This window comes from Xiphophorus couchianus, chromosome 21 (genome assembly GCF_001444195.1).
Source record: "Xiphophorus couchianus chromosome 21, X_couchianus-1.0, whole genome shotgun sequence".
In the NCBI taxonomy this organism is placed as follows: Eukaryota; Metazoa; Chordata; class Actinopteri; order Cyprinodontiformes; family Poeciliidae; genus Xiphophorus; species Xiphophorus couchianus.
In genome coordinates, this window is record NC_040248.1 from 15,707,260 (window position 1) to 15,732,351 (window position 25,092).

The 25,092-nt window shown below is 37.0% G+C and overlaps 1 protein-coding gene across 6 annotated transcripts in view; it reads right to left on the bottom strand.

The window, feature by feature from the left end:
- The window catches only part of ctnnd2a (catenin (cadherin-associated protein), delta 2a), a 218,493-nt gene that overhangs the window by 107,610 nt on the left and 85,791 nt on the right, over positions 1-25,092 (bottom strand). For 5 of the 6 annotated variants that reach the window (XM_028005386.1, XM_028005383.1, XM_028005385.1 and 2 more), the window contains exons 6-11: positions 23,353-23,525; positions 17,883-17,937; positions 17,349-17,565; positions 17,076-17,190; positions 15,752-15,884; positions 12,087-12,260 (exon numbers count right to left, since the gene is read on the bottom strand). In XM_028005386.1, the coding sequence (XP_027861187.1) occupies positions 12,087-12,260; positions 15,752-15,884; positions 17,076-17,190; positions 17,349-17,565; positions 17,883-17,937; positions 23,353-23,525 (867 nt within the window). The remainder of the gene's footprint in view (positions 1-12,086; positions 12,261-15,751; positions 15,885-17,075; positions 17,191-17,348; positions 17,566-17,882; positions 17,938-23,352; positions 23,526-25,092) is intronic. The other variant, XM_028005384.1, reaches the window with a different exon arrangement.

Consider the following 25,092-nt stretch of genomic DNA (forward strand, 5'->3'; position numbering starts at 1 on the left):
CCCACATCAATTGTAGCAAATAATGACTTCAGCTATTATTTTTCCCCCCTTACAAACATTATTTCTCATCACTGCTCTTCTTGCCTAGCTTGTCAACTTAGATGGAGAGCCATGACTTTTTCCATATTAAGATGATGGAGCAAACTGTTCTTTATAAGATTTTCAAACCTTTATTATTTTGTGCCACAACATTAAACATTAATACAATTTGCTTCTGAGCCGTTTGCTATGTTCCTTGTTTGTTTATGCATGTTCTGTAAGAAAACCCCCTGAGGCCTTTGAAAAACAGCTAATTTTGTACTAAGATTAAAATCCCTCTACTGTCATAATGACACTGGTGACCTCGTGAACCCACTGATTTACATGCAGGTGTTTTTTGGGGGTGACAGTTAAAAGGTTAAATTAAATTACTCAAGTGTAGTCTATTTACTGACTATGTGACTTCAGAAGACAGTGAAAGGGATAAAATGGTTATACAAAAATTACATTTTCCTTCCACTATCCAAATATGCCATATTTTGTGTTGCTCTATGACATAACATCCTGATAAAACAAGTTTGGTGCTAACACAACAAAATATGAATAATGTAAAAACAGACAAATATTTAATCACAAATCCCTTTTTCAAAGAAAGATGGTATGAAGCAATAATACTTTATCTTGCCAAACTTATTAACTTATGACATTATTAATGTCATATCAAACCTATTAAATAGTGAATACACTAGTATGAAGATTGACTTAGCCAGAACCTAAATGCCTGACCTTCAACTTTGTATCACAAAGGTGCAAATATCTTTCAGATACAAAATAATTCACACATGTGTAATGTGTGTATGCCTCTTTGCACTTTGAAAAATCTTCTGTCCTTGAGCAAAGAGTCACTGGGTTCAGCAGTATTCTTCTGAAGAAGTTGCAGGGAGTCTTTCTTTTATTAGAAAATCTCACAGCAAGCTATTCTACTTCCTAAAGTAAAATTCTAAGTAAATTAGGAGTTTAGCCATGTTAGAGTTATTTTTTTCTAACCCGAAAATCTGTTGACAGTTTTTTAATACGTACATTGGCATGAGAATTTTGCTGAAAGCTTGCAGAACTAAAACTTACTTTACTGCTTGACAAAATATTAGGTACATCACAAAGCGTGGCAAGCGTGTGGGGGTGTGCACGCATGCGCCAGCAGTCATATAAACACATGCATGTTTCATTAACACCTCTCACACCTAGCACTTTGGCAGCGTGGAATTGTGTTTGAGAATAAATAAAGAGGCTGGTCTATCTTTGTATTCCCTTGGCTTGGGCATAGAGTAAACAAATTGTGGCCGCGCTCCTGCTGGCAGATTTGCGATGGAAAGGGAAACTCTATTAGTCATTTGACACAGTGATACCTCTGCAATTAGCCAGTCAGCTGAGGGGCCGCCTCGTCGACTTTCCTGTGGGCTGCAGTTGAGATGAGGGAGCAAGAGCTCCCATGTACAAGCGATGGAAAGTAGGAGAGAAGGGTAAAAAACAAACAAAAAATCATAATAAGGGATCAAGCCAATCCTGAAAGCTTTTTGTGTGTATGTTAACTTCTCGTTCTTTCATCTATGCTTCCATTCCTTTCAGCTGTACTCGCCGTCACTCCTTTTTCCACCATTACTCTTTTCGTTGGTGCTTTCTGTCCTCACCTCCTTCCACTCCCACCCAACAGATCTCTTTGGAATTCTCCCCTCTGAGTTACACCCCTCCTTTCTGCTGTGACTTACATACTCTCAGCTCTCACTCTTTTTGTCTGCCGTCCTCAGTCCGCCATCAGTTTATTTCATGTTCATATTCCCCTCTCTTCTCTTACACCCTCCTGTCCATCTATCTTTCTGCCTCTCTCCCTCTGTTTTGGTTGTAGCAGCCTATGTGATCAGAGCTGAGGACATGTCCTTCCTCTCGACATGCTTCACTGCTCAGCACGATTACACAAAAACCCTCGGTAGAGTTTAGATTCTCATAGAAATTCCCATCAATCTTAGACTGAACTAACAGGGGTTTCTAAATATGCAAGTGACTGACGTTAACAGAATCTACATGCTTGTAGCACATAGGTCATTTAATGTGTACAAACAGCCTTTTGCTAAAGTAGCCATGGAGTGTGCTTGCCAAAGCTAAGTGAGACCAGCAGACAGTTACATGTACACACACACACAGTTTGGATGTGTAAAGGAGTAGGGATTAGTTTCTCCCTCTTTTTATCCCTGGGGGAGCCTTCCAGCCAACACACAGCTCTTGATGTTCCTAAGCTGGAGGCACTGGAAGATCCACATGCACAAACATGTGCACAAACAGAAATGTCCGCTCTTGCAATTACACTACAAAAAGAATACTATATTTTGCTAAGTTAAACCTGTACAAACCCCTGGTTAGGACATGGGTTTTCTGCCAGATAGTCATGCTTTTGGTATGCAATAGTTATGTTTTTGTTTTTTTCCCCCCCAAAATCAATGGTTATTCTATTCTTACAATAGCTTGGTAAAAACCAGTCCTTTGTACTGTACTACGGTTTGCTTCGTACAGAAGGTCTGAGCTCTCAGCTGTTGATGAACAATTGCTTCCTGGAGGCACGGACTCTATTGAGGTTTTAAATTTTACCCAATCACTAACGTTTGTCCATGACATATGTAATGCGCCAATATAACGCTATGAAACTTGCTGGAAACTGCCTGTGCTGTAAGCAATCATCGTGTACTGCGAAGAGAGAAGTGCTGAGCTGAACAAGGCTGGTGGTAATGTCAACCCAATATTTGGAAGCGTGGCCAACACGGACCGGACATCTTCCTTCACTTCCTCCGCTGCCATTGCTAAAACTACAGGCAAACTACAATTAAGTTCTACTGGAAGAATCCAAGTGGACTGGAGAAAGCACAGACCAAGTTGCAAACAAAATCTGAATCGAGTGGAAGAGGATAAATGGCTTCATAAATACAAATATTCAAAGTCACTTTAAGAGAAGGCATATTTATTATTATGAGGGAATGTTTTGATGTGTGAATTGTGTGTTTTCTCAGCATACTTGAACAGTGCAATTACAGCGACCCCAGATTAAATGACAAGTCTAAACCAGCCCTTAGTGTCATATCATTCATGGTTGTTTGGTTGATGTGTTTTTGTGAATAAATGCCTTTGCAAGATGAACCCTGCCACTTGACAACTGAATGCTGGGATTCACCCAGACCCCCTGCCACACTGACACATTGAACAGAGTAAACTGGGTAGAGAAAATGAATGAAGAAAAAAAGTTTGAATCTTGAGATGCCCAAATCCTGTCCTCAGAAGTTACCATCCTGCAACTTTCAGATGCGTCTCTTCTCCAACACATCTGAAGCAACTGAATGGCTTTTTACTATGCTTCTGCAGAGCTGGCTGACTGCTGATGAGAGAATTCAGATACTTGATTCAGTGGTGTTTGAGCAGTATGCATCTAAATGTTGCAGGATGGTAGCTCATGAGGACTGAACTTGGGCACAGCTGATTAGATCAACTTGCTTTTTAAAAGCCTATTTAGGGACAAGTGCTGTGAATTAGCTGCTGCTATAGAACTATGACGCAAACATGGGACTGCTGTTTTGTTCCGTTTGTCTATGTCGATGTACGTCTGTCCCTATCAAATAAACTTAAAGTAATAAATAAAGTGAAATGTGAGCGTAAAGACTTTAACCTTGGTTTTGTTTTATTTTTGCTTGCCCTACATTCAATATATAAAAGTAGGTTTTCTAAACAAAACCAAAAGTTTGGCATAATGTTGCTGCGTGGCAAGTAGGGTTGCAAATAACATTGGGCTGATATTGAGAGAACTGACACAGTTTACAGTGTATATAACACACTGTACAAAAATCATTGAGCAGAAAAGACCTGAAAAATCTCAGAGCAAAAACATACATATATTCCTTCTAGCTCATTTTTGTTTCTGCTTTGTTCTTATGTTTATCGTTACTGCCATATGCATGTGCCTAAAATTTCTATTCCATTATGGCAGACTTGGGTAGGGTGATGAAAAATGTCATAAGTCTTCCCAGGGGTGAAACGTTGATCTGTCATACAAGTCAGAATTGCATTGAGCTTGTAATTAGGTTTTGAGCCCTCAGCAGAAACTCATGTTACTGTACAAGTATTTACCACAGAATAGTAAGTCAATTTAGGAACTGGTATGCATATAGTACTAAATAGTGTTGGCTAAAATTTAAAAACATACTGCTACTAAAGATGTCTCATTTGCTTAATTTGTAGAAATTAAACTCACCATGTTTGACTCATATCTTTTTTTCTTCTTACCCATTTTTTTTTTTTGCCACAATAAATGAGGTTGGACTGTGAGTTTCAGTGAAAACAAAACTTCATTACTACAATGTGACCATTCAATAAGTTCAACAGCTTTCCAAATATAACGCTCTTTTTGCTACTGAACTTTTAACAGGAAGCTCATTTCACAAAACTGTCTATTTTTAAAAGTTTTACAGAAAAAACAAGTACATTCTGATTGGTTGAGACAGAGAACTAAGTAAGAGAAACACTGAAGTGACTAATGAAGTGTTGGAGCCAAAACTGTTGCGCAGTGCACTTTGAGTGTTTGGTGGTCTCTTTGCTACAAACACACTGACAACAGAACACTAACACACACAATTAACATAAAAGTGTGTTTCATTAAAACGGGCATTTTGTCAACAGAGTTCTTTATGATTTAGTGCATCTCACCCTATGAAAAAGAACTCGGAACTTAAAAAAACGTACATTATTTATAAGAATATGTTATAAAAATGTAGTGTTTCATACTGACTGCCAGCTCATACTTTTTAATATCTAATTAACTTTGGTTTATGCACAGAAAATAAACAGTTTGGTATAGCTCCTGAGAGTGTAGAGATATTTAAGTAGTCATTGTGTGCCTTTGACTTTCCATGCTTTTGCAGTTTTGTTTATTTGGGTACAAAGGGGCATTGCATTTATTACACACCCTGGGGAGATTTCAAACTTTTATTTATCATCATATAATCTGAAGCTATTTTGTATAATTTGCTCATAGTCTACAGAAAGGGCATGATCTCACTTCAATAATTTAGATCCACCAACACATGCTCAATCCCACTGTTATGGTTTGATAAATGGACATAATCTGTCATATTTTACATGCAATGGACTGACTCAAAAGATGATCAGATCCAAAGTCAAAGGAAGCAGGGTATACAATAAAATCTTCAAAATAATACAAACTGAATCAAATTCTAAACAAATGTTTAGCATTTTTATTCCTTTCTATCACAACAGTTCATTAAGAGGTATAAAAAGAAGGAGGCTGGGATGAAATAGAGCGTTGTTACAAAACTGTAGTAGGAATTTGAGAATGGGTGAATTGACCTAGAGCCATATTTAGAACTGAATATTTATTTATTTTTGCAAGGAGGTAAATGCTTTACAGATCGACCAACAAAGAATCGCTTACATATCAATTGTTCTGGTATTCAATTGATATTAACAAAATTTGCAAGAATCCAATGATTTATCTGAACTCCAACAAACAATTTTGTAGTCAAATGCTGATGATTACTTTACCTCATACACACACAGAGCAAGGAACAGATTAATAATGAAAACCTTTTTTTGTTGGCCTGACATCAAATTACTGTCACAGTTACTGACCTTAATACAAGAAATTCAAATTGCTCATCCAGTGATTAGAAATATTTTTGCAATCACATGCACAACATTAAAAACCTGGCTGTAGTTCTGGAGGCTAGCACAGCCATTCAACAAGCCTGAGGCAGACTACAGTCAAAACTGTGACAAAAGGATAAGGTTTTGGCCAACTTTTTGACCAATTCCAATTTGTTTTGGCTGTATTAACCCAATCTTTAGTGGCACATTTTGGCTTAGCAGACATAGCAGTCTTATAAATTCAGAATTAATCATTTGATTTAAAACAATTTTCATAACACGTCATTGTTTTTTGGTTTTATAACCAAAACATAAAAATTCATATGCTAAATATCTTTCTACACAGTTTGTTCTACTGTTAAAGCCCAATGATGAGATTTTCATGTAGTTGATTGTTGTAGAAAAGTTAAGATTATATTAACTTACAAATGTACATACATGTGGCTGGTGGATGCATATGAAATGACAGAGAGCTCCTTGAATCTTTAAACCACCATTGACTAAAAAGAAGGGGCACAATATATTCAAAGACACACAAGCTTCGTTGACCATAATTAGTATGATGAATCACGTTTGGGCACCAAATGATGTGTGCCACATGAAAGTGAGCCTTTCCTTCATCTTTGTTTTCATTGCAGAGATCTGTCACTTCCCATATTTAGGAGAAGTTTTGAACTTTCTCTGCCTCCTGGCCAGTAGATGCATGTAAAATGTGTGCACCTTTTCTGCTGTTCTAAGCCGATGCTCTCATGGGCTTGTTTTTCCTCTTTCATCTCCCTTCTCTACCAACCTCTCTTTTCTGTCCCCCTCATTAGGATGTTAGATCTCATTAAAGAAGGAAAACAGAATTTAAAGGGGAAAGGAGTTTGGCTTAATGGCCTGATGTAAAAATCCTCCACATAATTTATGTCTCTCCTTATTTGTGCACAATCACAATGGTGAGTGTGCTCCACATGCAATCAAAAAATAAATCCAACAACACACAATGAATCGGTTATGACACACCCAATCTTGCACTTGTGTAGGAAAGATGATGTTTAATTTGTTTACAAAAGTTACATTAGAGAATTATATTATAGAGTAATGAAAATAAGAGTATGAAATTTGAGGGGCAAAAAGATCAAATATTTACAAACACTTGAGAACTTCCGCAGGCATAAAATGGGATCTGAACACTCAGTCTTCAGGTTATATATAGTGCAATTTATAGTCGACTCCATCCTATATAATATATGTGCACTTCTCTTGCAAATGCATTCTTATCATAACTAATGGACATTGATATAAATGAGATTTAAATATGTTTAAGTTGTTTAAAGGATCATATTTCATCTTGAATGTATAAGAGTTGATTGTAGATTTCAGGAGAAAGTGTTACATCACACGCTCTTTCCATCACGCAAGAAGAAGTAGGGGTGGTTGAGGAATTAATATTCTGTTTATCTGGACACTGAGACTGGACTGGCGACGCAACACTGAAGACGTCTACAAGGAAGGACAGAGCGGATTGTACTTCTTGAGGAAGCTAAGATCCTACAAGGTTAGAAGCAAAATACTATATATCTTCTATAAGTCTGTTGTTGTGAGTGTCATCTCTTCTGCCGTTATCTGTTGGGCCAGCAGCATCAGAGCCCAGGACCTAAAAAGGCTCAACAACCTGATATACACTTGCTATCACCAATCGGTGCCTATTTCTACAAAGTTCCTCTGTGGGGCTGCCACGTTCATCCGAGCTTCCCCTCCCCACACCGTCCCCACTCGGCTCTATCAGACTAGCGGCTGCAGCAGTTAGCAAACACCTGGATGAAATGCAAGTCTGCTGAGCTTATTATACAAACTACTTGTCAGTCCAACAGTCCCAAGAACGGTTAAAGGCATTATAGAAAGTACTTGTGATGGCAACACAGGTGCCGGAGTGTCGGAAAGAGCAGGAGATTCTTAAAGAGACAGAGGCCAATTTCAATGAGTCAAATTTCAAGGTCAAACTTCTTTTAAATTATTTTTGACACAAACAGGATATTTTAACAACTGAGGGTAACAGTCACTTGATTGTGCTCTAAAATGGCACTATGTGCCTGGGAATTACATAATACCACCACGTGTTCTGTGTAACAAATTGTTAAAAAAATTTGTATCCATCTCCTTTAAAGATGCTGTGGGGAGTGGTCTTAAATACGAAAATCGTGTCAATAGTAGTAGTTCAATCTTGTTAAAGGAGGGACCTGATAAATAGCCGGTGCACTGAAACGGCTAATTCAAATTGCCACTACCTGGGCCGCACACAGACCTAATGTTAAGCTATTAAGGAGAAAAAGAGCCACATCCATTCTTTTGGCAGTAATTCCAGGTGGTCAGAGTCATTAATACGAGCTGAGGCGACATTCATGACGTAAAAATAGGATGCACAAAGACAATGGAAGAAGAAAATTTGAAAAATAAAAAAATGAAGAAAGAAATGTCAGAAAACAGTAAAAGGTAAGAAACAAAGATAAGACACTGTGGGTAACAACAAAAACATGTAGAAAGAGGGGAAAAAATAGAAGTAGCAGTAGAAATCATGAGCTCACTACTTGGATGGAGACTGTAAGATTTGTGGATTTGCTTTTGTTTTTATGTGGTAATAAAAACAAAAGCCTTTTGGAACACGTGAGGCCTTGCAGAAGATGCATCAGTCATCCTCCAGTGAATCAGCATCATTTGAATGCATGTGTACATTGGAGACACTGTGGCCGAGAAGGAATAATTGCTTAAAATAGGCCACATTAACCTGTGGTCCTCTTGGGCACTGCCCTAGTTTTATTCAAGAATGAAATGCATGCACTGCAGCCTACACACATGCATGACATGTATGTCACAAAACTACACAGACACTTATTCATGAAGCAAAACATTGGCATTAAAGATACACAGTTAGCGTTGCAAATTGTGTCCAACGCCCAGAAAAAAAGACATGCCTTCAGTGTTTTGCTTATCTAACACTACCGCAGCAGAACCTTGGGGAAGAAGTGTAAATCTTTAACTGAAACATTAAAAACTACCACTAAAGTAATAGTGGTAGATTTTAAGTATGGCCCATAGAAAAGACTAGGTGAGTAAAGAATGCATTGTATAGAAAAAGATTCAAAGTTTTGCCTCATATCTTTTGTTTCCCCTCCAGAATTTTGTTATTGAAATGTTAAAATGCTTTTGTTATTCCAAGTAAAAGAGCTCCTTCATTTTTATTCAGCCAAAACATGTTATCATATTTTTTTTTTTTAAATCAGGCAGTAAGGATCAAACTAACTCTGCTGTATTGAAAAAAAAACTTGGTGGTAAAGAAATCAGGAGATCAGTGAAAGGCAGAGGGAAGCAATTTCCCTGGAATATCTGGAACTCACAGCTAAATAAAACTTATATAAGAAAGTAGATTTTCAAGCATTTATACTGTGCATTGAAAGAAAAATGATCTTAGATATTCTGTCTACTGTTTCTCTTTCAGAATCTTTTTTTTTTGTTAAAATTATATAACAAATCTAACATTTTAAAAGGGCCTCAAAAGACTGTTTGCAAAAAAATAAAATATGAGGGAGAAATATAGACCCACCGATTACAATGTGGTGATTTTTGATGCCGAACACCCACAGAAACATTTCCCATTCCTTTTCATCAAGAGAATGACTTATAGCATTAATTACATTGATCCATGCCAGCTTAATGAACCAATAATGTGAGCTTGCCATTGCCAAGAAAAGGCACTGTGACATAATTAATGACTTACCGCTCACTATGTCAGCACAACCCTTATCAGTTCATTATGTGCCATCAGTCAGTGCATTATGAATCCCTATTAGACAACCTCTGTTCATTGCACATAAAATGCATATGACTTTTAAACAAGACCGAATCTTAATTTAGTGGCATGGTGAATACAAAGTGACGTTCATCTTTGGTTTATTGGTTTTCCACTGCGTTGATATGAGCAAAACACTACAAGAATTGCAGTAAATAATGTTTATGGCAACATAGTCTTCCAGTGAACTGAATTCAAACAAATTTCAATAAATTTTCTTATCATTAAAGGCCAAACTAAATGACATAAAACTACATTCTCCCTGCATATTTCTCTCTTCAATTTATTTAATTCACTGCTGTTTGCGTGCCAATACCACCACAAGTCAATTTTCTTCAGAAATGGACACATGTTTGAATTCTGCTAAAGCATAGATGAACTGAAATCTAACATACATTTTAGAAAAGCATTATAAGGGTTTAAAGATAGCTCCTTTCTATTGAGACAAAAATTGGCAAACTCTGCATCTGCATATCTATTGCTGTAATTGTGACCCAAATGATAATGGTAGCTATTTTGTCAAGGCTGGTTAATGATATAGAGGAACATGTGAATGTGGCATGACAGACTTGGGTGTTTTTATACCATAATGGGATTAACATGGCGTACCTAAACCCACATTGAGATAAGCTCATTGAGGGCCTATTAAAAACACATTGCAGACAACAATGAAATTGTAGAGGGAGCTGTAAAGATGGCAGTGCATCTTTGATAGAAAATGTGTCCTACTGTTTTTCATTACAAAAAAAAAAAGAAAAGAATTACTCAAAAGAAAAAGTGTTTTCTTAGGGTATTTTATATAGCTTAATTTCTCTATTATGTCTTTTCTAAAGTTCACCATTGGGTGCAGTTTCTGGAAATGGGTGAGAATGACAGAAAAGAAAACAAGTACAGTGAGGCTAGGATGGACACCTGGATGTAGAAAAAGTTTTTAAGTGGCAAATATCCACCTTTAGGATGTGGAGGGGTTTTAGTATCCACATAATCCTAGGAGCTATGTTGTCTTACGATTCAGCTCCAAGCAGAGTCTCTCATGGCAAATCTTCCTCAGGGTAGGGGTCAGACTAAGATTAAATGATAGTACACAGAACGTGGTGAACCTTGCTTAGACAAGAAAAACGGTGGCACACTATTGGAGTCAAGTTTGCAGAAAAGGGAGTGAGAGAGAGGTGGGTGGATGCTTTAGATGTTTAATGCTTGTTTATATATATATATATATATATATATATATATATATATATATATATATATATATATAATAGAAATACCTTAAATTGAAGAGCACGATTAAAATGTCATTCATTAGGACATGTGTCTTCTCTGTTTGAGATAAACAAATGGACGCTAGAGATACTTTATGAATGAACTGAGGAAGTTGCTCTTGGAAAAGGACTTCACTGCCTTTAAAGTTAAACTTTCTTGTCCCTGGGGTGTTTCTGTTCAACAAATACTTCCTTTAGAACACATACAAAAGATTTGTATTGTGGAAGGAAGCGATTCAGGGTATTCTTTTATATACCACCACATTCCTGGCACAAACATCTTAAAGGAATGCAAGCAAACTGAGCCTGGCTCTCACAAATATCTAATCTGAGACCATATTTCTGAAAAGACTTTCTTTCAAGGTGACAATATTTAGAAACTATTCATTTGTAGCAAGTACGCATAGTATTGCAGAAGCAAATATGTTTGTAGCTTTTACTCAGGCAACTCAGGAAACTTTGTTTCGACTTCCAGCCTGCCCAATGTCCTCAAAAATTAAATAAAAGAAACATACCTGCTAGTTACACTGAACTAAGTTCAAGACACCTTTGGCAGTATCTGAACCAAAATTCAGCTACAAAACTTTTAGAAACAAATTCAGATAAAAATATCTGAATTTGATATAAAATGTCTGTAGCTGATATTTTTTGTAAAAAATGATTGCTTCAAGATTGGAAAAAATTAACTTGTGGTGTATTTAGTCTTGAGGATCTGATATAGAGCTGACCAGTCATACAAACCTATAAATCATGAGCACCTCTTGTCTCACCTATGCAGTAGCTCTCCTTTGTGACAAACATTGCAGGTTGTTTGTAGTAGTACTATTAGTACGGAGTCAACTTTCAGTATTTATCTGATCTGAGACATAATTTAAATCCAACAAAATTCCTTGTTGGATCCAACCACACACATACACTAAGCAACAGAAACAAACAAAAAATTAAAGTAGCTAAAAATATAACAAACCATATGTGAAAAACAAAACCTGTTAGACAAAACCCAAAGGGTCTTAACACAACTGCATGCATTTAAATAAAGGATACAAATCAAATGAATTAAGAAATAAGAATGGAAACTATGTCTACCAAAGCTAACTTCAGTCTTTTTTTCTAGCCAAATTCTTGATCTATATTCAGTGAACAAAAATATAATTTATTTTATTTCTGCCTGATATATGTTATTCAGTTACTATTCGTCAAAGTGTATGTTTAGGATAAAATCTGAACAAAAACATCCAAACAATAAACACATGGTATATAAATAAACACTCGAAGACAACATAACTGTAATTGTTTTTACAAATGAAGTAGTCTTTTACCAGTGTTGTTGCGGTAGGGGCCTGTATCTGGTCCCTGGCTCTGACTAAGGCTCCTCATAGGACCCTTGTTGTGATAGACACGTTCCTCATAGATAGGATCTATGTGGTGCTCGGGGGACCCTAAGGGCCGAAGAGCTTCTTGACTGTGTTGACTACTGTAGGAGCCACGAGAGCCTGTATGAAAGAGGGGGAACATTTTAGGATTTAAATTGACAAAAAGAAAGGTATGACACAAAGTGAAATACATTTGGTGGATGGTTAAAGGAGTCTGTCAAGTCTGATTTAGCTAACTGCTCATCGTGGATGTCTTTTATAGGTTCTGGTCAGTAGATCATTTTACAGAAGGCTGTCAAAGTGTGTGGGTGTTTCCCAACAAAAGGAAGGGAAGGTTGATTGAACTACAGGTGTGAAGTTGTGGATTGTTATGCACCAAATGTTTTAGCGAGCTCAGCGGGTCTTGCCATTTGTCTTTTGTGAAGAAAAGGGGTCTGTGTTTGATGTTAAAGAAGACGACTTTGATTGCGATAAGTTCTGGGTACAGGAAAGTAGTCCCGAGCATGAAGGACCGATCTCCTGCTGTTTTATGACACTGTAAGATATCTGTGTGAGGTCAGTTGAGCAATCTTATGACATGAAAGTAAAGAAAGTTGAGAAGCGTATTGTAAAATTTTTCTTGACAGACATAGTAAGGGAGGCAGGGCAAGGAAGAATAAAGGAGTGAAGTCTAAGATGATGTGAAGAGGCAAGTAAGAGAGTTGGTCTGAAAAGAATCACAAATGAATAGAGCAGCAAATGTATTGAGGAGGTGAGAAAAAGAGGACAGAAAAGTTGGAAATAAATATTGAATAACAGTTGATTAAAAATTACTGGCAATGCCAAAAAAGAAAAAAAACAACTTTGACCCCTGACAGCCAAACATTTCTAAAATGAAGCTGCTTGTAGACCTGCACATTTGTAACCTGTAATTTAGCTTTGCTGGTATGAAAAGCTGAGATTGTGTGTGTCTGAGAATAACTGGCACAATTTACATGAAAACTAGTGAGTTAGAGCTCCCTTGAACCACACACACACGCAAACAGAAACATGTATACTGTTAGAGATTTTTTGGTATTATCATTTTATTTTCTTACTCTAGTTCACATTAAGTCTATAGATCTTTGTGATTTTCTGTTTAAAGTGTTCTCTTCTTTAAATGACCTGGAGGTCACTACTGTCTGTTCAACTTTACGAGAAATAGATAACACTGAGTTTCTCAGACTTTAAACCCTTTTGCAAGAACACCTCCTAATTTAGTAACCACCTGTGAGCAGTCTTATTTTGTTTTCTTGACAGTATTGACCGAGATTTGAACCGGGCTCAGACCTTTGATCAGATATCACATCTGGACCTGGGTTGTTAGATGTTTGGTTTAGAAGCTTTACGACCTCTGTTGTTTTTCCTGACTGCCCCCTTGCCTGTCCTTCTTAGACAATAAAAACAGGAGCCGTTGTAAGGGCAGCCCAGAATGCTCTGTGGATTCCTCGGAGAAAAGGTTCTCAGAGCCTTCTCCCAAGAGTTCTCAGAGCCTTCTCCTTTTGCAAAAGCTCTACATAAAATTCATATACGTTGTCTGTGGTTCTTTCTTTTATTTAGGTTCGAAAGGAAAAAACCTATCATATACCAGACAAAAAGAATAGGAGAAGAGACACACAGAGATTGAGAGAGACAGAAAGCGAGAGAATGATGTGTCTGTTTTACATTGTTTTAATCTGCATAGTACACATTGCTTTTTGTCAGCTGGAATGTAATGAGATGCAATGTCCCCTCGCTTCCTGTGTTTGGCAAGAATCCCACAGACAGAGGGCAAGGGAAAAAGAATAACTGACAACAAGCATTTGTTCATAACACAGCAGAACAAATGCAAGAGAGTAGCCTTCCTCTGAAAGCAAAACAAAAAATACTATTAGAAAACGGCTGAAAAGGGGCACACTCAGGAAACCCAAAGACAAGTCAGAAGGGCTAAGCTGACATGGCAGGAGATAAAATGAGATCACACAACCACACGCATACAAAAGCTCTGAGTGACGGAGAAAGAAACGATCCAGTGGAACTAATGTCTTATCATATCATATTAGTTCTCAGAGGAGTGTAAGTCGTGTGCCGCGCATTTTCCAAAGAAGGAAGGGGCAGTGCTTCTAGATCCAGGCCTCCAAGTAAATAAAGTCACTCAAGCTGACAAGTCTTATCAGAAATCGAAACATGTGAAGCGTTTTGTCATGTAAGAAGAATCAAGCAGATACAGTAGCTTGTAGGTACTTCCAAAGCAGAGGTTATGATTGAATGCAATATACACTCAGACAGAACATAGTGATTACCCTGAATCTACTTTCTTGAACAATCTTTGTAATAAAGTGAAACAAGAAGTCTTATACCAGGCCATACCTGCACTGTCAGGCTTGGACAACATCAAAAGCTGTAACGGAGCCTTATGATATATATCTGGCATGCTAGTATCAAGATTATTCTTTCACTGACACGCACAGTTTAACTAAGTATCCTATTAACCTCTACAGGAGACAAAGCATGAGGCTACATTACTTTACTGGCCATAGTTACTGAGAGAACAAATTGAATATCAAGAGTCAAAAATGGAGTAAAAATGTGAAACATGCATTAGAAGGATACTCTAATAACTTCAAACTAAGAAAAAGCTGGACTAAATTCGAATATTTATGAAGGATCAAGAATTGAAGTCGTAGACACACCCATTAATACTATGACTCATCCCAGCTCTTTTCCTTCCACCCATGCCTTTCATCTTAGAGTTGGTTTTATTTCGCTATTCATTTATTTTGTGTCTCACAAGAGCCCACTTGCTTAAGTAATGACCTCTTTCTTTCAAGGGAAAGGGGATTTCAAAAGAAAAAAAAAGGTAAATATTCTCTTCTAAAATATTTCACTTGCTGAAATATTAGAAAAGGATGTGTAAAAACCGAATGTTGTCCCATGATTGCTTACAATTCTGTGTGTATGCTAAAAAGAACTAAACTTACAATGCATCATTATCACTACATCTGGGAAATATATTACCACCTATCATTTAACAATTGCAACTATTCATATTGGTGTTGTTAATTCTACTAAAATATTCAATTAATTTTGCATAAATTGCACCAATAACACAAATTTCTGTTTAATTTTTATTCTTCATAATTAATGTACTATGTACAGATTTCAAGATAGTTAAATTTTTTTTTTTTCTATTGCCTTTAAGTCTTCAAGTAAATGAAAAAGAAAAGTGTTCCCAAAATTACCTGCAAGCAGAGGTTTTATTGATTTATTACCAAGTTTAAATTACTAATCAATAACAAAATAATCACTACTTCAGAATGCCAATTTCATCCAAGAGGACTAAAACATTAGTAAAGTGAATCAATCAATTTGAACCACCGAGGTAAGGATGATTTTTTTTTAAATAAGGCTTTTAAGTGGTCTCTAAAATTCAAAACAAAGTCTCAAACATCAAAAAACAGAAAATTAAGCAAAAAAAAAACAACAAAACCCTGTGTTTTGACTAAGCTAAGTCATTGCAACAGGTGACATTAAAAAAAAAAAAGAAAATAAGAGGACATTGGGTTTATTTACAGACATATCATTTTAAACTGGGTAAATAAGTAAATTCTCACCTGCCAGACTGCCAGGCCTCTGTAGGGTAGCAGTAGCGTAGAGCTCGTGTGAGATCTTGTATTGGTCAGAAGCGTGGTGAGCTGCCAGACGCTTAGGAGACAAAGTGGCATAGCTCCCTATGCCAGAACTCATCTGCAAACACAAGCCATTTTTATTAGCTATGCTTTGTTTTGATTTGCTGTGCACAAAAACAGACTGGTATGATTGTTTATACCTAGGTTGTGCTTGAGCACTTGTTGTGTGCTGGCAGCCAAAACTGTAAGAGCTAAGTGATATAAGCAGCATTTCTCTCTTTTCTTTTCTGTCAAGTTTTCTTAAGGTTGATGTCAATATCTTAAGGAGAGACTATTATGGATGGGAAAAATACAACCAAATACGCAAATAATGTTGCTTTGTATGCAACAGCCTCCTACAAAAAAGGAACAAATAATAGCACATCCACTCAGTGCATAGTCAGTCTACTGCAGTAACTGACTATGCACTGAGTGACTGACTATGCACTGAGTGTAACACAAAAACAAAACATAGTTTGAATAAAATACACAATTGCTTAATGTCCTGTATGAAAAAAAAATACAAGAGCAGAATTGTACAAAGCTCCATTTAAAAATCTTAAAGTAAAATTTGTATGCACAGATTTATTCCATGTATTTTCATGAATGGACCTAATGTATAAAACTAAGCAAAAACATATGAAAACTACTTTTTATCAATCCAGATGGGATTCAATCACCAAGATTATATTTAGAATAAAATACACCGATTGGAGATTGGACATAATATTATAACTATTGACAATGTGAAATAAATTAAACTAATTATTGTTTTACCATTGTACTGTTACCTGTACAATGGTAAAAATAAGTTTTACCATTGTACCTCTAATTCTCAGTAGCGCCTAATGTTATTGAGCATCAGTAGAATTAGGCGCCAAATTACCATAAACATTTTAAGACTGGAAAAATGGGCAAAGATACAAATAAGACCTTGTCGGTTTCATTAGTTTCTGTGCCAAAGTGTCAAATTACAACATAGCAAACACATTTGCAACAAGATTTTTCTAATATCACACAGTACAAAGCCTCCCATATCGACTTTGTCTGCAAATAATGACAATGCAGAGTAAGATATAGCACATACATATTTAACTTCAGACCCCACAAACATATCTCAACAGATTGAAGGAGCACACAGTCTATAGAAAAACCCTTCATTGATTAATAGATATACATTTTATCATTTCTGGCACATGCTTTGAAAAAATTGCTCCCATATGGATCCATTAAAATGTAAAGCACCCTTCAAGAAGATACAGTTTGTTACCTGGTGAAGAGGGGACGATGATGAACTGTTCCCTCCTCCTGTTGCCGTAGAATTTGGTGGAGATGCCACCCTCAGTGGTGACCCACCTCCTGCTGTTGTCACAGCAACCGTACTACTGGAATAAAAAAAAGAAAAAAAACAACAAAGTAATAAAACAAAACTGAATTTAGTTGGATAAATGTGAGTGTGTGCATATATTAAGTTTACGTGCTTCAGTATCATTAATAACACAAAGGATCCAACGTTAGACACCCAATGAATCTGATGGTCTACCTGTACGACTTGGCCAGTCGGTTAGCAGGAGACTGTTTGCTGGGAGAGGAAGAGGGGGAAGAGGAAGGCAGGCGCTGGGTAGTGGAATAACCTGGCGTGTCGGAGGCCGATCCCAAACGCTGGTGTTTACTGGGAGAACCTGACCCTGAGCCTCCTCCCCCAGAATGGGGGGAACTGACCCGCTGAGCAGGTAAAGTAGAGCTGGAGTAGTAAATTCCTTATGGGAACAGAGGAAAGGGGTGAGATTGTTATAAGGCAGATGCCTGGCTTTAAAACAGAGGGCCACCAAATACTGGCATAGTGTATAAAAGTCAGCAAAAACATCAAAAGCAGTTAAGACAAAAAGAATAACCCAGCAGCTAAAACCACAAAATGGAAGAGGAAGTATTTACTCAGGGACGGTCTCATCCCTGAGTATCAGTAGTACAAAGGAAATGAATGCTATGCATGTATCATGAGGAAAATACATTTCAAAGAAAGGAAACTAACAACAAAAAAAATTAAGAAAAAAAAAAGAGAAAAGTAAATGCCTACCTGATCCTGCTCCAGTTTGTGATTGTTGCTGCTGGGCTGCACGACTAGATGTCACCTGAAGAGATAAAAGGAAACACAAAGGAAGTTAGAAGAGAACAGCCATAACAGGGAGGCAGAAGTGGAGGGGAGGAGGTAGCTTATAGTCATCATTAAAAACTTTATGTACAGTAAGAGCATTTAATCCTCTGAGGGATAAAACAAAATAACCTAAAGTAGCTAATAGTGACACTATACTGTTAAAAGTCAATGAAGATTTAAAGAGATTCTCAAAAAAAAAGTCCATCAAGCTTAGATAAATGAAGTAATTTCTCTTAAAACCTGGTTGCACCACATACTCAGTGTAGAAGAAAGGGTTACAGAAGCCATATTCTCTACATTTCTTCCTCCTGTCTCGCAACATTTGATAAAACAAAATTTACATTTTTCTGTATACAAAATTTTTATTTTATGGCATTGTTGGACATAAAAATGAGAATCTGTCAGTTACTAACCCCATTTTCAAAAGACATTTTAAAAATCTTCTCACAGCTTTGACCCCTATGAACTACACACAAACAGAAGTTGCATTCCCCTGGAAGCAGTGAGATGTTTTACCAAGGATCAAAAATTATCTTTCAAAATATCTGCTCAATCCGCTCCAAAGGCAATGCAACAAACCCAAATCACCTCACGGACTCTCAGGAGTTTTAACTTAACAATTTCGCTGAATAGATTTTAAACTATGTTATTGCTGGCATGACACAGCATCCATGTAAGCGAATAGTCAAGAATTCACATTAGATCACTTATTACTGTTGTCAGAGCAACAGAATAGAAATTCAAAAATTAGTTCTCTAAAATTAAAGATTAAGAATATAAATCTATTATTAACGCTATTTCACAAATGAAGGAATTTTGTCTATGTTGTTCTTCAAATGTAGTGAAAATGTCCTTCTTGACGTACTATTAAATAACACTGCATGGCCTGTGAGAATCTGCTCCATTATATTTCAATTGTACTTTTATTTTACAAGAGATACACAAAAAAAAACACACTTTTAAAACTTTTTGATAAGCACCTGATAACATGAAGCCGCTAATGATGCTTGCGTGCACACACACTAGGGTTGTGTCTGGAGGTTATATTTGTAAAATTGTTTCCAGGTGTTAATATCTGCAGTTACTCTGTTGTGTAGCCACACCGAGGAGGAAAGAAAACCTGCCTGCTCAGCAAATCTTCCTGAGACAAATACAGCAGGATGAACAGACTCAGGGCTTCCATTATTTTTCCAGAGGCTGTTTCTGGTTATGTTTTTCACCTTACAATAAATTCCAATGCATTTCTCGTAGAAAACAAACATGTGGCTCCAGCACAATTGTTTTGTTGTTCATTTGTTTTTTTTCCAAGACGCAATTATGAGAACAAATTTTTCTATAGCTATCTTAATTTTTGACAAACATAGAAGAAAAAGATGGGCAGAGAAGAGAGAATACACTGAAACAAAAAACAGAAATTGACTATTTAAATGCTAAGTGGCCAGCATTTGTATAGCACTTTGCCAAGTCTGAAAACTCCAGAGCACCTTACACACACCAGTTGTAGACACATCAACACTGATGGTCGTGAGCTTCACTGTAGCCAGAGCTGGCCTGGGGCAGAATGACAGAAGCGAGGCTGCCAATCAAACGGCATCACCCTCTGACCACCAGCAAGTAAGGCGTGTGAAGTGTTATTCCCAAGGACACAACAGCTGAGACAAACAGAGCAGGGGTTTGAACTGGACAAACCTCTAACCCCTGAGCCACTGTTGCCCCAGCTGTTTAGCAAGAGAGAGGAGGGGGGAAATGGAAAAGGCGATGGGTCATAAGTGTATGATCCCCAAGTGTTCCTATTAAATGTTTTTGCACATTCATATGTTTCATCATTTGAACATGTTCACAATACAGTGTGTTTTTATTTTGTTTTCTTTTCACTTGAAACACATACTTTTTACAATTCCAATCCACAAGTCGTCATGAAAATGAAGCTCAAAAAAACGTATTATTCTAAACTCGATTCAATTCTAGAAGCTCTGAGATTCAGAGTAATGTAAGCAAGTAAAATGTAAGGTAAATATTCTTAAATATGACATAATTAAGGAAGACATTTTTATTCATAGGTAAGAGCAGAAGCTCAATGACAAAATGTAGTAAACCTTACTGTTCAGGCTTTACTTTTATAAGTCGCATTCATTGTTGTGAACATATTTACATTTTTCTCAAAGATAATCTTTTATAATCCGATGAAAATGTTTTAATCAGGTTGAAATCTAAAAGTTTAGTATGTCTAAACATCTTTCTTTTCAGGTAAATATGAAGATTTTGTTGCATGATTATATTTTGTCAAAATAAAACTGCCTTATGATCGTCACTATGTTCACAACTATGATCGGGCCAATGTTGTGTTCTTAATAGACTATTCACTTTTTTTTTCCTCCAACTTTTGTCCCATCATCTCAACCAACTCTGTACCAACTCTGAACTAAATTTATGTGCATATGTATGAAATGGTGCGGAGGTCAGTGTTGGTTAAAGAATTGTAAAGTATTTTTCAGGGAACACAAAATGATCCACAACTGTTCTGCAGCAATGGAGGTTGATCAAGCCTTGAAAGTTGATGTGGTACTAATTCAAGTGTCTGCATAAAAGTGAAGTTGGAATAGATGCTTCATGAGCATCTATTGAACAGTGTGTGCAGCAGACAGTAGTGTGTAGCTACAAAAATTGCAAGAAAAGGGCAATTAAGAGACAGAACATCATAGCCTTTATAAATGTAGGCCTTTCCTACAGAGAAATTGCAAGGAAATTCAAGGTGTCAGTGAGTACAGTTTCCTTCACCATCAAGATGAACTCAGAAACTGGAACAGGAAGAGGTCTGACAAACCCAAAGCCACAAATGAATCAAGAGGACACATTTTTGAGAGTTAACAGCTTTCATGATAGATGGTTGTTATAACAGCTTCAAGAACTTAATAGTGGTCAGAGTAAGCAAGTCCCAGTAGTGAAGAGAAGATTATGGCCTTCAAGTTTGAGGAATTCCATGAGTCTTCAGAATTGTTTAATGGGTCATAAAACCAAGTTGAAGATCTAAAGCTGGTGACATAAAGCACATAAACTGCTTAAATATTCTATCAATAATTTATAAATTACTTTGAAAAAGCAGTATTCAAAACAGTTTCAAGCTACATGTTTGCTCAGAAGTCAGAAAGCTCAGTAAAAAATAGAGTCTGGAGTGATGGGTGAATGGATCAATATGTAAACAAATGTGTAAATGAATAATAAGTAAAAGTCGAATGGTTGGTTTAGGTAACTAACAGAAAAAAGATCCCAGAAACTTTGTGATTTCACTTTATCTCCTACTCACAGCAGTAAACGACTGGGATGTTTTAGGTGCCATGCAGCCATGCATTATTAAAGCAAGACCACTTTGGGTTAAAAATATCCTACAAAAAAGAAACATGATAGACCTTTTGTCTTACTCTTTCCTTATTCTTTAAACAGTCACTCAAACAAACATTAAACAAACATATCCTTGGTACACACATGTGGTTTAATAATTGCATGTAATAGTAACACCCCCGTTGCACACAAAGCTGCGTACACTTAATTCTTGTACAGTACATGTATGCAAGCTGAACCTTCCCATCTCTCAGTTCTGGCATACATAAAGCTATTCATGAGCAACAAAACTCTGCTGACAGCAGCATCCCCATTACACTGACAAGCCCAAACATCAGAGGAAAGAGCACACAAACACACACACGCTCACATGGACAGAGATGGAGAGGAGAAAGGACAGGGGAAGGAGGATGAGAGGTGGGAAAGGAGGACAGGAACACTGCAGAAAGGGGCAAAAAATATTTAACATTCATCCCTCTCTCTATTGCTTTTTCCTTCCATCTTTTTCTCATGTGTTACGTATTCAAATAGAGGATAACGCTGAGCTTCATCTGAAGCAAAGGGCGTCCCCTTCTGTGTTTGTAAGACAGCGAGAATGTAACAAAAGTCAGACAGTCAAATGAGTAAAACAAATTCCCAAAAGTTTAATAGATGCCTCTTAGTTTGATCACTGGTTTAAAATCAGCAAATATTAAATATCTTGATTACTTTTGTTTCCCAATCATCTTTGGCAAATGAAACATTTGTCCCTGATAGAGGAAATATATATATATATATATATATATATACACACACAGTACAGACCAAAAGTTTGGACACACCTTCTAATTCAATGGGTTTTCTTTATTTTCATGACTATTTATAAGGCAAGAAATCCCACTTATTAACCTGACAGGGCAGGTTGACCTATGAAGTGAAAACCATTTCAGGTGACTACCTCTTGAAGCTCATCAAGAAAATGCAGAGTGTGTGCAAAGCAGTAATCACAGCAAAAGGTTGCTACTTTGAAGAAACTAGAATATAAGGGGTATTTTCAGTTGTTTTACACTTTTTTGTTTAGTGCATATTTCCACATGTGTTATTCATAGTTTTGATGCCTTCAGTGTGAATCTACAATGTCACTAGTCATGAAAATAAAGGAAACTCATTGAATTAAAAGGTGTGTCCAAACTTTTGGTCTCTACTGTGTATATATATATATATATATATATATATATATATAGATAGATAGATAAATATATTTTTATTTATTTATAACAAAGCACTGCAGATGCTCACTGATTAAGCAGATGCGTAGGTGTCTGCAAGTTTACGTGTGTACGTACTGTAACTGTTTCCAGTCACAGTATTACCATTGATATGTTTGTGACTTGAAAATGAGAAATAATTGGCTGCTGTAGGCTCTAAAGTAATTTGGTGGGTTTCTCTCTGCTCTGATTTATATGTGACCGTTTCTCGCTTTCGCTCTCAAGTTCTAAACAAGACATGTGCTGAGATTTCTCAGCATGCATTTATGTATTTTTTCCTCATTTCTGTCCAATTACCGGTCTCCCATTAAACCGCTTTAATGAATTTGTCATCAAAAACTGTGTCAAAATCCAGTTCATGTATTAAGGAGGAGGATTGGCGTTTCTGGACTTCAGCAAGGCTAATGAAATTGGGTCCTTTACAAACATATAATTAAACACTCATCAAATAGACTCAATAACTATGATGTCAAACTGATCAACATGCTGTGAGACTCTGCACTAGTGAGACAGAAATGGATCAGCAAGGAACAGAGAAAAAAAAAAAACATCCTTCTGAACTATACAACATGAAGTCTCTTACAAGTTTAAATTTGTAAATTGTGCAGCTGCACGGTCAGGCGGCAGACACTTCAGAAGATGTAGCTTCACAGGCTTCTGAAGACAGCTACAAACATGTTTCGCCCTATCAAGCAGTTGCACAAACCAAAAGTTGTCGGAAACACTTAAAAGTTCAAACACGATCCGGTCCGAGGTTTTCGCCACTTGCATCTGCATCACCATCGTTTCACAGCAGTGTTTCCTACCTGGTTGTAGCTGTGCACGGCTCCTCCAACCTGCCCGCTGCGCTGAGGAGTTGCTGCAGAAATGCTGTCGCTAAGGGCGAGGGTCTGGTTGCTATGGTAGCTGGCAGAGTACTGGAGCGAAGCCTCCGGGGTGGAGTTGAGCTGCAAGGAACTCTGGGAAAGAAGAGCCGGTCCTACCGATTGAGGCCGTTGTGGTGCATGGTTGGGTAGGCGGAGAGGGGGTTTGGAGTTGAGTTTGTGTGCGAGAAAGAGAGTGAGAGATTAAGAGTGAGAAAGAGAGGGGGCGTGAAAGAGGAGAGATTGAGAGGCAAAAAGTGAAATGGGGGAGAGAGAGCAGCAATTTAGAGCAGATAGTGCAGCAGTGCAGCACTCTGTGAGTTGGAGATGGCATACATAATTTATTAGCAGAGGAAGGGAGAAACAGAGAACACAGAGAATGGGAAAAGAAGGAGGAGCAGAGAAATGTAGTGGAAGGGAAAAGGAGGGCTGAGTCGAAAAGTAATGATGGAGGGAAGGTCTAACAGCTTAGACAGAGCTTCTTGTTTTCCTTCCCAGTGATACCATTTGAAAACTTCATTCAGCCAATGTGTGAAACAGGTAAGTAAAGGAAGAATCTTTTTAACAACTTCTTTTTCTCCCTTAGCTGTTGGTGATGAGATTTCCAAATAGTAAAACATGTTTTGCTAAATGAATGCAGTATGACAACTTAAACACCACTGAAGTGTTAATGCAGAAAATGATTTAGAAATATCCCCCTGGTCAATCTTAACTACGACTTTAATAATACTTCGAAATCTCACCTTGACTTTCATAAAAGTGAGCTTCCTCCTCTTGCCACAGTCACAGCTACAGTCGGAAATCTCTCTGTTTTTTGTACCTTATACCTTATAAATATATACATATTTACTTATATCAATTAAAATAGAAAAATCTAAAGGATTTTTTCAAAATCCTAGAAATATTATCAGCTGGGGTGATATGGTTAAGAAAGCCTTGCAACAATGAAAGGTGAGTAAATATAACATTAGATTTGAATGTTGTATTTAGTTGTAATTAGATACTCTATGGAAGGCAATTTCAACAATTTTACATGTTTTGCATGTAAATATGCCAAACTGGGGATTAAAACAATTTCATAAGAGGCGACATAAAACCAGGGTTTAGTTCTTCAAACTCTGAGTATTTGTTATCACAAAATAAATGGAGAAATAAGTATTTTTTACCATTTCTCATTTCTTTCCCCTATCTATTTGCTTGCTCTGTATTGCTCTTTTCCTCTCTCCCCAGGATGCTTTTCCCTCTGTGCGCTGTGAGCCAGGATCAACTCCTCTGCCTCTCGCCTTCATAAGACTTGTCTTCTTTCATCATGATTCATCCCTGGCTTTTTATGAATTATTAATACAGCACTTTTGTGTTACGCAGTCAGAGTAGGAACTCCTAAACTCATCGTCACTGAGCTTCAGTGCTTGTTATGCTCTGTGTTATGAGACAGAAATGGTGTATGCTTTCTCTTAGCCATCAAACCTGTTACGTGAAGTTTGTTTGGCATTATGATTGGCAGATACCAAACTTATACGTTGCCTTCATATAGAAGGCATACTAATGAAGACATACTAATGAAGGAAACTCAACATCTTTGGCTGAATTTACACTCAAATTAATTCAGATTATGCTAATAAGATGGAGGGAAATAATCATACAGCAAAGGTCTCGCAATCATCAAAATGACTATGATAAGTT